A 12,513-nucleotide genomic window follows, 5' to 3' on the forward strand; every position below is an offset into this window, starting at 1 on the left:
AATGAATATTAATCTTATATTTTAATATCGTCTTAATCTTATATTTTAATATCGTTAAACTTACCTTCAAAATAGATTTAATATTTGTAGAGTTAAAATATAAATTAAGATAGTTTTGATACTATTTATATAATAGTTACTTTATATTAGACATGCATACATATTTCTCTATGATATAAAAGAATACAATATTTCTTTAAAATATTTTTTTTAAAGAACATTTCACACAATTGTTATATTAGATTTGAGATATATTTATCTACTTATAAATAATTTAATGTTTTTTCTACCTAAAAAAGATAATGCAAAAGAAAAAGAAAATAAAAATCCAAATTGTGCTTAAATGCAACCAATTGAATTAGCATTATATGTGGTTATTTGGTCTTTTCTCTCAGAGATATTGCTAGTGAAATTTACTTCAACATTTATGATGTGGACATTTTATTAAGTTATTAAGGCAATAAATATTTATAAAAATGGTGAAAAAATATTTAAGTATGATATTATGATGGATTATAATGTAACTTTTCATTTAAGGTCTTTCTACTTGTAATATGATACATGTTTTATTGTTTATTAATTAATTAAATAATTTAGAATTATGATTTAATGTAACATTTTAAAGCTTCCTACTTTGGACTCGTGTGTTGCACATGTACTCCATAATCATAGATATATATTATTGAAAATTACATAATTTCTTTTAAAATTGTGTTTGAGCTACAACAAAAATATGAAAAGTAAAATGATAAATGTTTATAGTGTATAGTTAACTCATAAGAAGAAATTCTTTTGTATTTAGTCATCCCTTATTATAAATTTGATATGTAAATTTTACAATTGTTTTAAAAGACAAAATAAAGTATTAAAAATAACCATACACTACCTTATGATTAACTTCCTTAACATATCTCTCTTGTTACTTGTCTTATAATAGAGTAAAAATATTAAAATTAAATAGTTATACATTTAAGAAAAATAAAACATTTTTACATTAATTAGTAGAATATCTGAATTAATACCATATAATATTATAAAACATTTTATTAATTAGCTTTTTAATAATATTTAAATTTAGTGAAGGGGTAAAATCGTAATCCAACTTAAAGTTATGGCTTATAAATAGGAGATAAGGCGTTAGCGGACCGACTTGATAGGACCCCCCTTTGCTCTATCTAACTTGGTGTGCGCTCCTTCCGGCCCTGCGAGAACATATCCGGACACGCGCTACTCATATCGGTACTAGAAGCACCCAGAGCAGGCCTGGAAGATTTTTCCACTAAGAATAATATTTTTAAAAAAAATGATATGATAAATGAGAGACAAGTATAACTGCTTGCAGCTCTGCAAATGGTGATCTTTATAGCTGTTGAATTTTATACATTTCTTACTGATTGCTACAAGCTGAAATTTCTTCTTGTCCTTCACCAAAGTGTTAGAAGTAAATGTGTGTGATTTTCGATTTTTCTTTACCTTACCAATAAGAGGAAACTGCAAATATCCTTCTGGATCTTATAAATACTTTGGCCATAATGTCGTCCAGCAGAAAGAGCTAAAGAATAGCAGGTCATTGTGCCCTGTTAGCATCTTCTCTTTTATTTCGGATTTGGAACCACTTCACGACTCTATGCAGCTGCTCATCAGTAAAAGAAACTTGAAACTTAAGAAGCAAACTGCACAAATGGAGTGTCTATCACTCCAGATAATAACGAGGAGAAGACGTCTCAGACCAAAAAGAATATCCGCAGAACAAGGAGGAGGGAAACAAGTATCAAGCACAAAGTGTTGTACTTGCATCATCAAGTTGTGCTCCTATTTTGAGAAGCTAAGTTTTGAGAGAACTGCAGCAGCTTGGTCACCACCTAGAAGGAAATAAGGATGTCTAAGAGCTGCAGCAGCAGATAAACGTCTACCTCTCTCTGAAATAAGTTTCGTAGCCAAATCCCACCCTCTACCGGAGTCGAGATCAAGGATACTGAGATCAGGCCTCGTCCTAGTCCTTTCTCTCCAATTATTCAAGTCATATCCAACTGCATTTAGTTCCATATTGAAGTTCTTTAAGCCTGCTGTAGACCTTAAGCTCGGTACTGCCATTTGCATAAGCACTATTCCAGCAGAATACGTGTCAAAGAGATCGGGACTGTTTAGCTGCAATAACAAAAGTTATTCTGCTTTAAGTTTAAAACCTGAACTCTGCAACGTCATAGTCAGATTTTTAGGCAAAAGACTGAATATCTAATGTAGTAAATGGAGTTGATACATGCTTCAGTCCTCCTTTTTTCCTTTCTGCTATACTTACATATAGAATCATCTTCTGTGTCAAGCTTACAGTAAAGGAAGAGTTACTCCTACCTTGAGAAGGTAGAGAGGTTTGCGGTAGACCCTCGGCAATGAAGGAAGAGTTACAAGCAATATAAATCAGTGTATTAGAAGGATACCTGCCATAAAAATGGGGAAAGAAGTGCAGCAACTGGCTCGGGTGGTGGTTTCGGAGTTTCTTCTGGCATTACATAGAGTTCAGGTGGACAATAATCAGGATCGAGTAGCCCCTTGTCAGGCACATAATTTTTTCCAATCCGAAGATCAGTTGCTGCCCCAAAATCTATCAGCTTGATTTGTCCTTTTTTCGTAACCACTAAGTTGGATGGCTTTACATCTCTATGGACTATACCTGTATCATGGATTTTCTTAAGGGAAGTAATAATCTGACGCATGATTTGTTTGATAATTAGTGCATTCCGTTGAATTGAGTCCAATCCTTGTAAAACACGACCAAACATGACAGATTCAATGTTCAAAGGAAAGCCGCGATCCTTCATGTAATCACCTAGGTCCCGATCTCCCTGTCACATGAAGTTCCTACATTATGGATGCAGCTACCATCTTACAAGTTTTGATGCAATTCAACCAAACAGAAACATGGAAAGCAATCACAAATTTAATCATACAAAACAGCATGCATCAAGGCAGTTAGTAAAATCAAATTAGATGATTACATTGCGGACTTTTATGTTTATTGTGTCCAACTTAGGAAGGCTCCACATACTATACATATGACGGAGTAGAGTGGAACTGCTTAAATATACTCGATAGCATTTCCAGGCAACCATGACTGCAACTTAAGATGAAGTAGTTGGATAGAAGATGAGATTCAGGAAGACTGTGTAGAAGTAGTTTCAAAGACTATCAGGTTGCAAGGTAAGTTTCTTATGCGAAAACCGGGATATGGCAACTGCTAATTGCAACTGGTTACCAATAAGCCTTTGCCCTAACATCCTTGCTAATAGTTGAATGCTTAAGTTCCTATTCTCATAAATCCCATGGCGTCTATAAGGTTTGGACAACAATTACATTGAAGATTCAAACGTCAGAAAATGGAGAAATAGGTCTCAGCTCCTCTCATCAACGCACCCTTGATTATGTTTCTTCTTTTACTGGGAAATCAATGTAACGTATTGCTACCGATGTTGAACAATATATGCTGATGCAGGCATGCAGCTAGTCTAATAGATAAATACGAACTGACAGATGACCTTGTATTTGACTTTCAAAACACCAAAAACCATGAATAGTTCCAATGAAATGAAAATTTTTGTTGAGAAAAGTATGTTAAACTGCCCAAGTACCTCAAATTTCCAGACAAGCCATTTCTCACCCTTAGTATATTGTGAGTTAGTTTTTTCAGCAACAAAACTACCAAGAAAGTCTGCACATGTCTCAGGAGCTGCTCTTGATAGCCTATAATTGAACCATTCTTCAAATTCACCACATTCTGCAGCACCTTGAACACCAATCTTTACCTATAAATTGGAAGATACACTAAATTGTTACTAGGGAAGAACAAGTATTAAACATCCCCAATACAAAGCAAACGCGAGAGAGAAACAATTCAAGAACTGACAATGATGAAAAGAGGGTGGTCAAACATAATTACATAGTTGTTTAAAACAAGAGGATCGTTGGACACAATCCAGATCAAAAGTAAATAGTATACACAATAATCTAGTCAAGATTTATGGAAGGAAACAACCCAAATCAACATGATGTGGAAGGCCTAATCATAATCAAGCCTAAAATATTAACAACCAAAAAACTCACAACTAAAAACCTTGATAAGCTTTAAGGTTAGGCAGTATATGGGCAGAAATAGCTAGTCCTTCCATTCCATTTTATGAAACCCTTTCATTGTTAATCCTTTCCCCAAAAAAAGGACGTATCTTTTTGTACTTGAAACTCGTCATTTTAAGTTCTTGATTTACTACAACTTTAAGTTATGAAATGTCATAAACTTCTAAAGTACTGTGGTATGCGCCAAGTGTAATTCTTGATTCTTAATCTTCGCATCCAGTCAAACACCGATATTATAAATGAAATGCAGGGTATACATCAGAAAGAACTGTTTAGCTGCTTGGGAATACCAGCTTAAGGACGAAGCATACAAGTGATACAACTAATGCAAGCCAAATCAATCAAACATTACACATAAATGGAGAAGTTTTAAAGGATAAATCACCTCATTACCTGTTTAAGAATGACCTTTTCCTTGAACCTTGAATCTGTGATAACTGATTTCACTGATGATCCTCTTTTCCTCACAATATCATCCAAATTTACATTCTTTGGAACAATGACCCCAGAATAAACAATCCCAAATGAACCCTCACCTAACCTTTCCCCAATCAAAAAATCTTTCATCTTGAAATTCCTTTTCCCACTCAAACTATCTAACCCCACTTGAATAGGTGCCAATATATACGCATCAATGGCACCAAGTAAAACCCCAGGTCTTGCCGTTAAGTAAATCCAAGTAATACCCGCAAAAATCAACAGCCCCAATTTCTGTTCTTCCGGCAATTCCCCAGTAAATTTCTCAAATTGGGAATATCCAGATTGAAAAACTGGGAATTGAGACAAAGAATTGTCTAAACTAACAGAAATTTCATCAACAAAGGAGCTGCAAGTAATGGTGTTGTTTCTCTTGGAATGGTTAGTGCAAGACCAGCTTTTTGAAATGGGTCTTAAGGGTGAATAGCAAATGAGGTTAGGGTCTTGATGGAAAGTTGTTGGAGCAGTAGGAGAGGGGGAAAATAGTGATGCCATTGATGAGTATTTTTTGCTTGAAGCTGCAGCAGGTTCGTTGTTTTATGGAGAAGTGTGCTTTTTTTTCACTGTTAGTGTCAGCAGAGGTAGCATTTTGTCCACGTGGAGATTGTGGGGTTTATCTTTTCGGCCATGGATGTGTGGAGCATGAAGAAACAACAATGCTATCTGTAGACAACAAGATTTTATTATCATTGTCCAAATTAGCAAGAGTTTTGTTTTTCTTGTATTATCTATTGGCTAATAGAAAAAGGATGAATGGTGGTACAAAAAAACCACTTATGAGACCCGACCCGACTCATCCAATCATGGAACTTCCGATTTCAGATTTGAAGCCAACCCTGATTTAGATTCCCCAAACTTAACTCCCAACCCTGATTCGAGACACTACTGACCCCCATCCTGAGACTTGACCTTCACTCCGACTAATTTTCTACCCAAATTTAAAAATTGAGACATGAAATGTGACCTTGATCGAGACCAACTCCCAACCCTGACTTGGGATCCAAAACTCGACTTATGTCCCCAACTTGAGACTTTAAATGATTTAATACCCGACTCTCGAATCAGGAATCGAGAACTTGAAAATGACCTTGATTAGGACCGAATCTCGACCCCGACTTTAGACTCGAGACTTGACTCGGATCAACTTTTGACCCAAATTTGAGATTGGAGACGTAGAATGTGACCTTGATCGAAACCAACTCCCACCCCTAACTTGGGATCCAAGACTTGACTCTTGTACTCAACTCGAGACTTTAGATGATATAATATCCTGACTCTGACCTCAACTCGAGGCCTTAGATGACCTGATACACGATTCTTGGATCAAGATGGTGAGGTTTAAGGGAAAAAAAACTTGGCATGCACTTTTCTTACTCTTCTAATGTATAGACTAGAATTATTATTTTTTTCCTTTGAGTATTTAGAAATCATGTAGTTAACAGTCTAATTATCTAAGATTGTTATGTCGATATTCGAAATTATTATATAGAGAACATAAAATACGAAAATTGTTATATGAAAAACAAACACATTTGTTTTAAAGGTTATTATCCACGTATCTTTAATCAACCAAAAATTAAGTTAATAGAAAAACAATAATATTATTATCTTGCTATATTGAGATTCAAATTTAAAAATCAAAGTTGCTAACAACGTATTTCTATGTTATTTTTAATAAATCAAAAGATATTTCTATTTTATTTTCAATAATTCAGGAACAATTTTTTTTTTTTAAAAAATATTCTCCAAAAAGAAGATACCGGATACCGGAGAGGCGATAACTGCAGGAAGTCGAAGAATCGCCATGAAAACCGACGAGTTGATCAGATTTTAGCTGAAAATTGAACTTCCTTCATTTCGCTATGTGCAATTGCTTTTCTCCTACTACTTTCTTTCCTCATTCTTCTTCGTTTTCATTTGGCTTTACTACTTCCAAATTGACCCACAAATCGCCACCCGGTTTTGGTAGTACTCCTTACTCATATCGCAATTTAGCACTTGGTAAGCCGAAAAGGTGCATACCCAAGTTGAGTAATTCAGATGGGTATGGGTTTTTCGATGATTTATGGTTAAAAGAAGAGGGAGAAACTGAAATTCCGGTGATTGAAGCTTCGAGAATTGAAAAACAAGCGGAGATTCCGAGTCCCAGAAAAGGAATTGATGATAGAGGGGTTGGGTTTCTTGAATTGGGTAGAGAAGCAGAGGAGACAGTGAAAGAAAAGTTCGAGTTGGAAAAGGGAATTGTGCCGAGGAAGAAGCAAATGGTGAAAAGATCGAATTTGATTGCGAAGCAAGTGATCAGTATTCAGTCTGCTCTCAGCTTGGGCTTTGTGTCGCAGCTTTGGGTTGACATAAATTCTGTATATTCCACAACTCTTAGAATTCCATTTACTCAATTTCTAATTTTTTGCTGTTTGAGACTTAAAGAGACTTGTTTTCTGTAATAAGTTTTATCTTCTGATTTACTTACTGTTTTCCTTTTCCACAGTGGATTGTTTTCCTAGTTGAAGTGAGGCCAAACTTACTTTCTGGTGAAGGGGAAAAGTTTCTGCTGGAGGATGTCAAACAGGTAACCTCATGCACATAAAAGTTGTAGCTCTCAAATGCCTACTTTTCTATCTTAAGCTTGTGATTCAACCATTTCAGATTGTATCTTTACTGGTATAACATAGAATTAGATAATTAATCTGACATTTGTAGAATATATCAAGGTTTGGTTGCATATAGTTTCCCTACTTCCTGTACAACTTCATCATCAATATTAGACTTGTTAAAGAATAGAGTTTGCAGTTCGGGGATACCACCTTTCTTAGCTGCTTTTCCATAATGGTACAAGTCTTTCAGACATCCTAATTCTGCTAACTATAGCCCTGTTCAACAGAAAAGAAACAAAATTCTTATGTAACATGAGTTCCAGAATGCTCGCTGGAACTGAGACACGGTGTTAACTCCCTCTTGGGCTTTGTGGGGTGGTGGTGGACTGTGGTTGGGGGGTGATCTTGGACAATGGGCTTAAGGCCGACCAAGCAATATTGCATGACTGAATATAGGTTTTGCTGCTTATGTTTTATTTGAACCTAACCTTAAAAGAGTATTTTGCCTTAAAGGAGCTTAAGAGATTTTCCTTTTAAGATGTACTACTTAAAATTAACCACGTCATCAAATTCAAAACATCCTGAAATTCTTTCCAAATGAGGTAGAAGTTATGCACCTTGGTATTAGGGGTACCTTTATGAGCTTTTCAGCTTTCAACCTTTCTCTGATTCCAAATTTTTTTTTTTTTGTGTATCCTGGACTGTTAGTGAACTAATCTGCCTGGTACTTTCTTATCGATTATGATTCTATGAACTGTGTATTTTCAACATTCAATTCAGGTAGGAGATGTTGTGCTTGTTGGAGATGAGAGTGTGATGGAAAATGAATTCAAGCTTATTGGACTGCAGACATTGGTATACTCTCTCACTTCTTGCTGGTTTCCTATGTGGATTACTGATACCCGGAGTACCTGGGAGATATTTCTCCATGCTCCTGGTCAGTTAACCAACTGTGTCTATGAACTAAACTCTCTTTTCCATTGAACTCATTAGGCGACGCTACTAAAGTATATCTGGTGTCGTGATGTAAATTCATTCCTTATTTTATGGTATGATACAATGAGCTCAAGGCAATTTATGGATAAAACGTGAATATGTTAGAAACTCAAATTGAAGTCATAACAAGAAAAATTCAATAGTTAGTTTCTTTCTAATATTGCCCTTGAATACTGCTGGTAGAGCTCTTACCAGCGGTACTGATTAAAGAAAAACTTAATGAGTATACACTATTACTGGCAGAGATTAATCTGGTTATTTACTTGTGGAGTTCATCCTTTCCCATTGAAAGCTTCCTAGACTCTCTAGATTAATGGAAATGAGATGAAGGATCCACAAGTAAAGGATACTTCCTGACCAATTGCACTATGATACTTTTCTCTGGTCAACAACATGAGCCTCCTTCGCAGCTCAGGCATCAAGGAGAATATATATGCCTTAAAAATGAATTTTACCACTGGAATATCGGTTCTTGGATTAAGTTGAAAATGTCTGTTTGAATTACCAATTGTACATTGAAAGAAAATGATAAATATTCAGTTTGGTGTTGTGTCTTGTTTTTATTCTATAGATTTCTGCTATATGTATATGAAAACAGCTTGTACATATATATGAACCAACAACTACATATATATATGCCTTCTTTTTTAATTGTGTTTGCATAGTCTTGTGTGGATTATGAACGGGTGTTGGGCATATGATATTGTATTCCATCCTTTTTGCTCTTCCCCCAGTGGTGAAGAGATCAACTCAGATATTTATCTTTCCCTGGCTTTTCTGTCTCTTCAAAATCTGCATGGTTTTCGCTTGAATATTTGAAAAAATGCTTTCATGCTTATGGAATTGCCACCTCTCATTATTTATCTTTTCTTTCCCATCGCTTTTCTTATTTCTTCAAGTATGGCGCTTGCTTCTTTCTTTATTTCTTACATTTATTCTGCAGGTGGGGTACAACGTTGTAACGCCACGTCAACGGAATGTTGGGAAGGTGATTCTCTGCTTCATTTTTCCCGTATCTGTATTACTCTAAATTTGAATAGCTTACTTTATCTGAAACAAATATTATTTTTTCTGTAGGTTCGTGGCTATACTTTCAATATTAACTCAGGGGCAGTAGAATCTCTCGAGCTTGATTCCTTGGGAATATCCATAATACCGTCCACCTTGGTACGAATGAATTTTCTTTTATGCAGCTACTTCTTGACCTCCTCCTATCTATCATTCTAGTCAGTAGTATGTTGCGTGCTTGACACTTGAACTTGGTTATATCAGGTCAGCACCTACGGTTTATTTGTTGAGGATGTGGTTGATGTTTTATCTGATACCATCGTTGTTCATGAAGCTGCAGCCTCACGCCTACAGAGACTTACTAAGGTACTTTGGAGTGTTCATAGTCGATTAGTCAATGTTAGAGGAGAAAATGTTTCCCTTTTGGTATTTTTCTTCGAAGTTGCCTATGCTGGCCTATGAATTTCTGTACTTTGAGACTTTTGAGTTTACCAAGTCAGATGACGAATTCTTCACCCTACCAAAATACCCTCTTTTCCTTGATTAGGAAAACCGATTCATGTGATTGAGCCATAGTTAGACTTAGTGCTGCTTGATGGCAGAAATGATAACTATTCTAACCATGTTATAATGACATTGGCCAGGGATTATGGGATGCCCAGAACATGTCTTACTCTGCAGATGAAATGCAAGATCATAGCAACTTAAGAAACACACGTGCTAAGCCGGAGTATAGCAGAAGTCGTAAAAGATCTTCAGGAAAAAAGTTAAGGAAGAAACTGAAAGAACTTGCTGATGATTGGGACCTTCCAATGGATTTCTTTTAATCTGCTGCATTTCTCCACAATGTACATCACAAGTTCCCATTTTGGTATATGTTGTTAGAGAGAGTCTGTTTTGGTACGTTGTGTCAAAATAATTGCCTCTTTGGCACCAGACTTGTTATCTGTACAGTGTCTAACACAGTCTCTGAGTTCATATAGCTGCTAATTGTATGACCAAAGTGACTATCTGTACTTATTGTTTCTTCTTGAATCTTTTTGACACAATGGCCTATGGGCTATGGGTGCAAATTTGTCACAAAACCATGTAACCTGCTTGACCCGCTCATGTTTTAATGGGTTTTGCTAGAGCGAGAAAAAGTTCAGATATGTCATCGAACTTTGAGAAAATGCTCATACATGCCATTTGTTAAAAGTTTCGGTCATCCATGTCATTTTCATTTGACGAAAAGGTTAATTCATGTCATTATTTGTTATCTAAAATGACATAGATGAACCAAAACTTATAATAGATGAAATGACATATACGGGTTTTTTCTCAAAGTTGGATGACATATTTGAACATTTTCTCCTTTTTAAACATTATCAATTAATGACGTGGCCGATGATGGCATGAAATGAAAACAATAAATAAACCAAACTTTTGATGACGTAATCTCTTCTTAATTTTTTGATTACATATTTGAGTTGTTTTCCTGTATAATATATTGATCGATTTATTTTGATCCATTTTACTTCAGCCCAAATCCATTCATTTGTCCATTGCTACCACTCTTAACTTTATATTTTTTCTTTCAAAATTAAGGACATAATTAATTATACCAACAACAACCAAGAACTTAAGTCAAATTAACACTTATCCACTTCAGTTGTTGGAACTTTCTTCTCTTTTGTGGAATAATTCTCCAACACTTATCAAATTCAGTGCTACGAACTTAAGTCAAATTAACTCTCGTTAAAAGAGACTAAATATTTTAAAGCGGAAGGAATATATACTTTATGTATATATTTACGAAGATATTTTAAAATAATTTTTTAAGCTTGAACTTAATGTTTAAATCTAATAGCATGCTTGAAAAATGCACAACATTTATGTTGACACCTTATTTATAATTTTTTTTCTCTATATAAAATGAAACGAAAGAAATACTACGATAGCTAATTACTTAATTATGCTCTAGTCGATCCAAAGAACTAAGACAAAGGAAGGTCATTTTTATATTATCACTTATCAGTCAAAGACAATTCCTTTTTAATTTTTTTTTTTGAATTTTAATCCATCTAAAAAAGATAAGGGAATATAATAATATATTCTTTCATATTTAATATTAACAATTTAACTTCAAATTCAATATTTTTCTCTTTCATATAGCCAATTTCATTTATTTTAAAATATAAATTTCAAAAGTTTTCATTTTATTTAAATTTTATACTCAGTCGAAGTATAATACTTTCACGTAAATTGAAATGAAAAACCTTTTTTTATTTAATGTGGGTCCAAGGATATGAAAGTGTGTACTTTACATGCTTGACTTTAAACCACTAATTAACTATTCTTTAACGTCAATTAAAAGGTGATTACTGACGCTGACGATATCAGGGTGACAGCATCTGCATACGTCAGCAGCAACGTGTAGTACCTTGACGCTCTCTGTAGCGCGTTATCTAATCTCCATTCTCTACCCATTTTCCATGCAAAGATAAAAGTGACCCCACAGTGGGTTTTTTTCCTCCGATAAAGGCTAAAATTAAATTATTTGACTCTCAAAATTAGTACAATATCACATAGATTGGAAAAGTTTTAGTATATTTATTTTTAAAAAATTAAAAAAAAATAAAAAACTAGACAAAACCTTTGTCTAATTTAGTTTAGCTATGTTTATTATCATAAAAATTGTTATTATTAATATTATAGAGTGGATAAATTTCACATAAACACTAGTTGCATACCATAATAATAGGTTGAAGAACGAAATTGTTTTCTTATTTAAAATTGTTGTTAATTTAGTCTAGACGTCAATCTATGAAAGTTTTCGAGCTCAATTCTTTCTTCTGAGAAATTTTCGATTACATTATATTGAGTTACACGTATACAAATTTTTTATTTATCTATCGTTCATATATATGTATATACGCAAGGAATAAGTAAACATTTGAGTATTTTAATATATAGAAAGATAATCACATTCTATATTAAGCTTCATCAATTCAACACATGAGAAGTGCATAGACATGTATAATTCATATTTATCAACTCAGTTATAAAAACTTTAATAATGTTAAAATTTAAGAATTATAAAAACTTGAAATATTAAAATATTAAATTTGAATACTAATTAAATAGCCTAGTGGAAACATGTTCATGATTCACAATTCAAAATAAAAGAAGAGGGTATTGATCTTTTACCAATCATATATATGTAAACTCATATGTTAATATTAATAAATCCACATTGTGATATGCATATATATAATTTTTCAAACATAAAATAATATAAAACAAATATATGAAACACAAACTAAAATAT

The 12,513-nt window shown here is 33.9% G+C and overlaps 2 protein-coding genes across 2 annotated transcripts; one reads left to right on the forward strand and one right to left on the reverse strand.

The window, feature by feature from the left end:
• Positions 1–1,329: 1,329 nt before the first annotated feature.
• On the reverse strand, positions 1,330–6,505 carry LOC101259692 (serine/threonine-protein kinase STN8, chloroplastic). Its single transcript, XM_004249565.5, has 5 exons — positions 6,366–6,505; positions 4,522–5,268; positions 3,627–3,800; positions 2,439–2,843; positions 1,330–2,148 (listed from the first exon to the last, which is right to left on the reverse strand). Exons 2-5 carry the CDS (start codon positions 5,098–5,100, stop codon positions 1,813–1,815), a joined length of 1,494 nt encoding a protein of 497 aa, XP_004249613.1. The 5' UTR covers positions 5,101–5,268; positions 6,366–6,505; the 3' UTR covers positions 1,330–1,812.
• On the forward strand, positions 6,468–10,288 carry LOC101258319 (uncharacterized). The gene is made up of 7 exons (XM_004249560.5): positions 6,468–6,965; positions 7,094–7,174; positions 7,980–8,054; positions 9,139–9,183; positions 9,273–9,362; positions 9,468–9,569; positions 9,848–10,288. The coding sequence occupies exons 1-7, from the start codon at positions 6,468–6,470 to the stop codon at positions 10,028–10,030; spliced, it is 1,074 nt and encodes a 357-aa protein (XP_004249608.1). The 3' UTR covers positions 10,031–10,288.
• Positions 10,289–12,513: the final 2,225 nt, after the last annotated feature.

Source organism: Solanum lycopersicum, chromosome 10, assembly GCF_036512215.1.
Source record: "Solanum lycopersicum chromosome 10, SLM_r2.1".
NCBI lineage: Eukaryota > Viridiplantae > Streptophyta > Magnoliopsida > Solanales > Solanaceae > Solanum > Solanum lycopersicum.

Coding starts and splice junctions, on each gene's coding strand:
- LOC101259692 (XM_004249565.5), bottom strand. CDS start 5,100: ATGGCATCACTATTTTCCCCCTCTCCTACTGCTCCAACAACTTTCCAT. Junction 3,801..4,521: donor AAAAGGTCATTCTTAAACAG/GTAATGAGGTGA, acceptor TCCAATTTATAG/GTAAAGATTGGTGTTCAAGG. Junction 2,844..3,626: donor GGCTTGTCTGGAAATTTGAG/GTACTTGGGCAG, acceptor TTCATGTGACAG/GGAGATCGGGACCTAGGTGA.
- LOC101258319 (XM_004249560.5), top strand. CDS start 6,468: ATGTGCAATTGCTTTTCTCCTACTACTTTCTTTCCTCATTCTTCTTCG. Junction 7,175..7,979: donor TGCTGGAGGATGTCAAACAG/GTAACCTCATGC, acceptor CATTCAATTCAG/GTAGGAGATGTTGTGCTTGT. Junction 9,363..9,467: donor CCATAATACCGTCCACCTTG/GTACGAATGAAT, acceptor TGGTTATATCAG/GTCAGCACCTACGGTTTATT.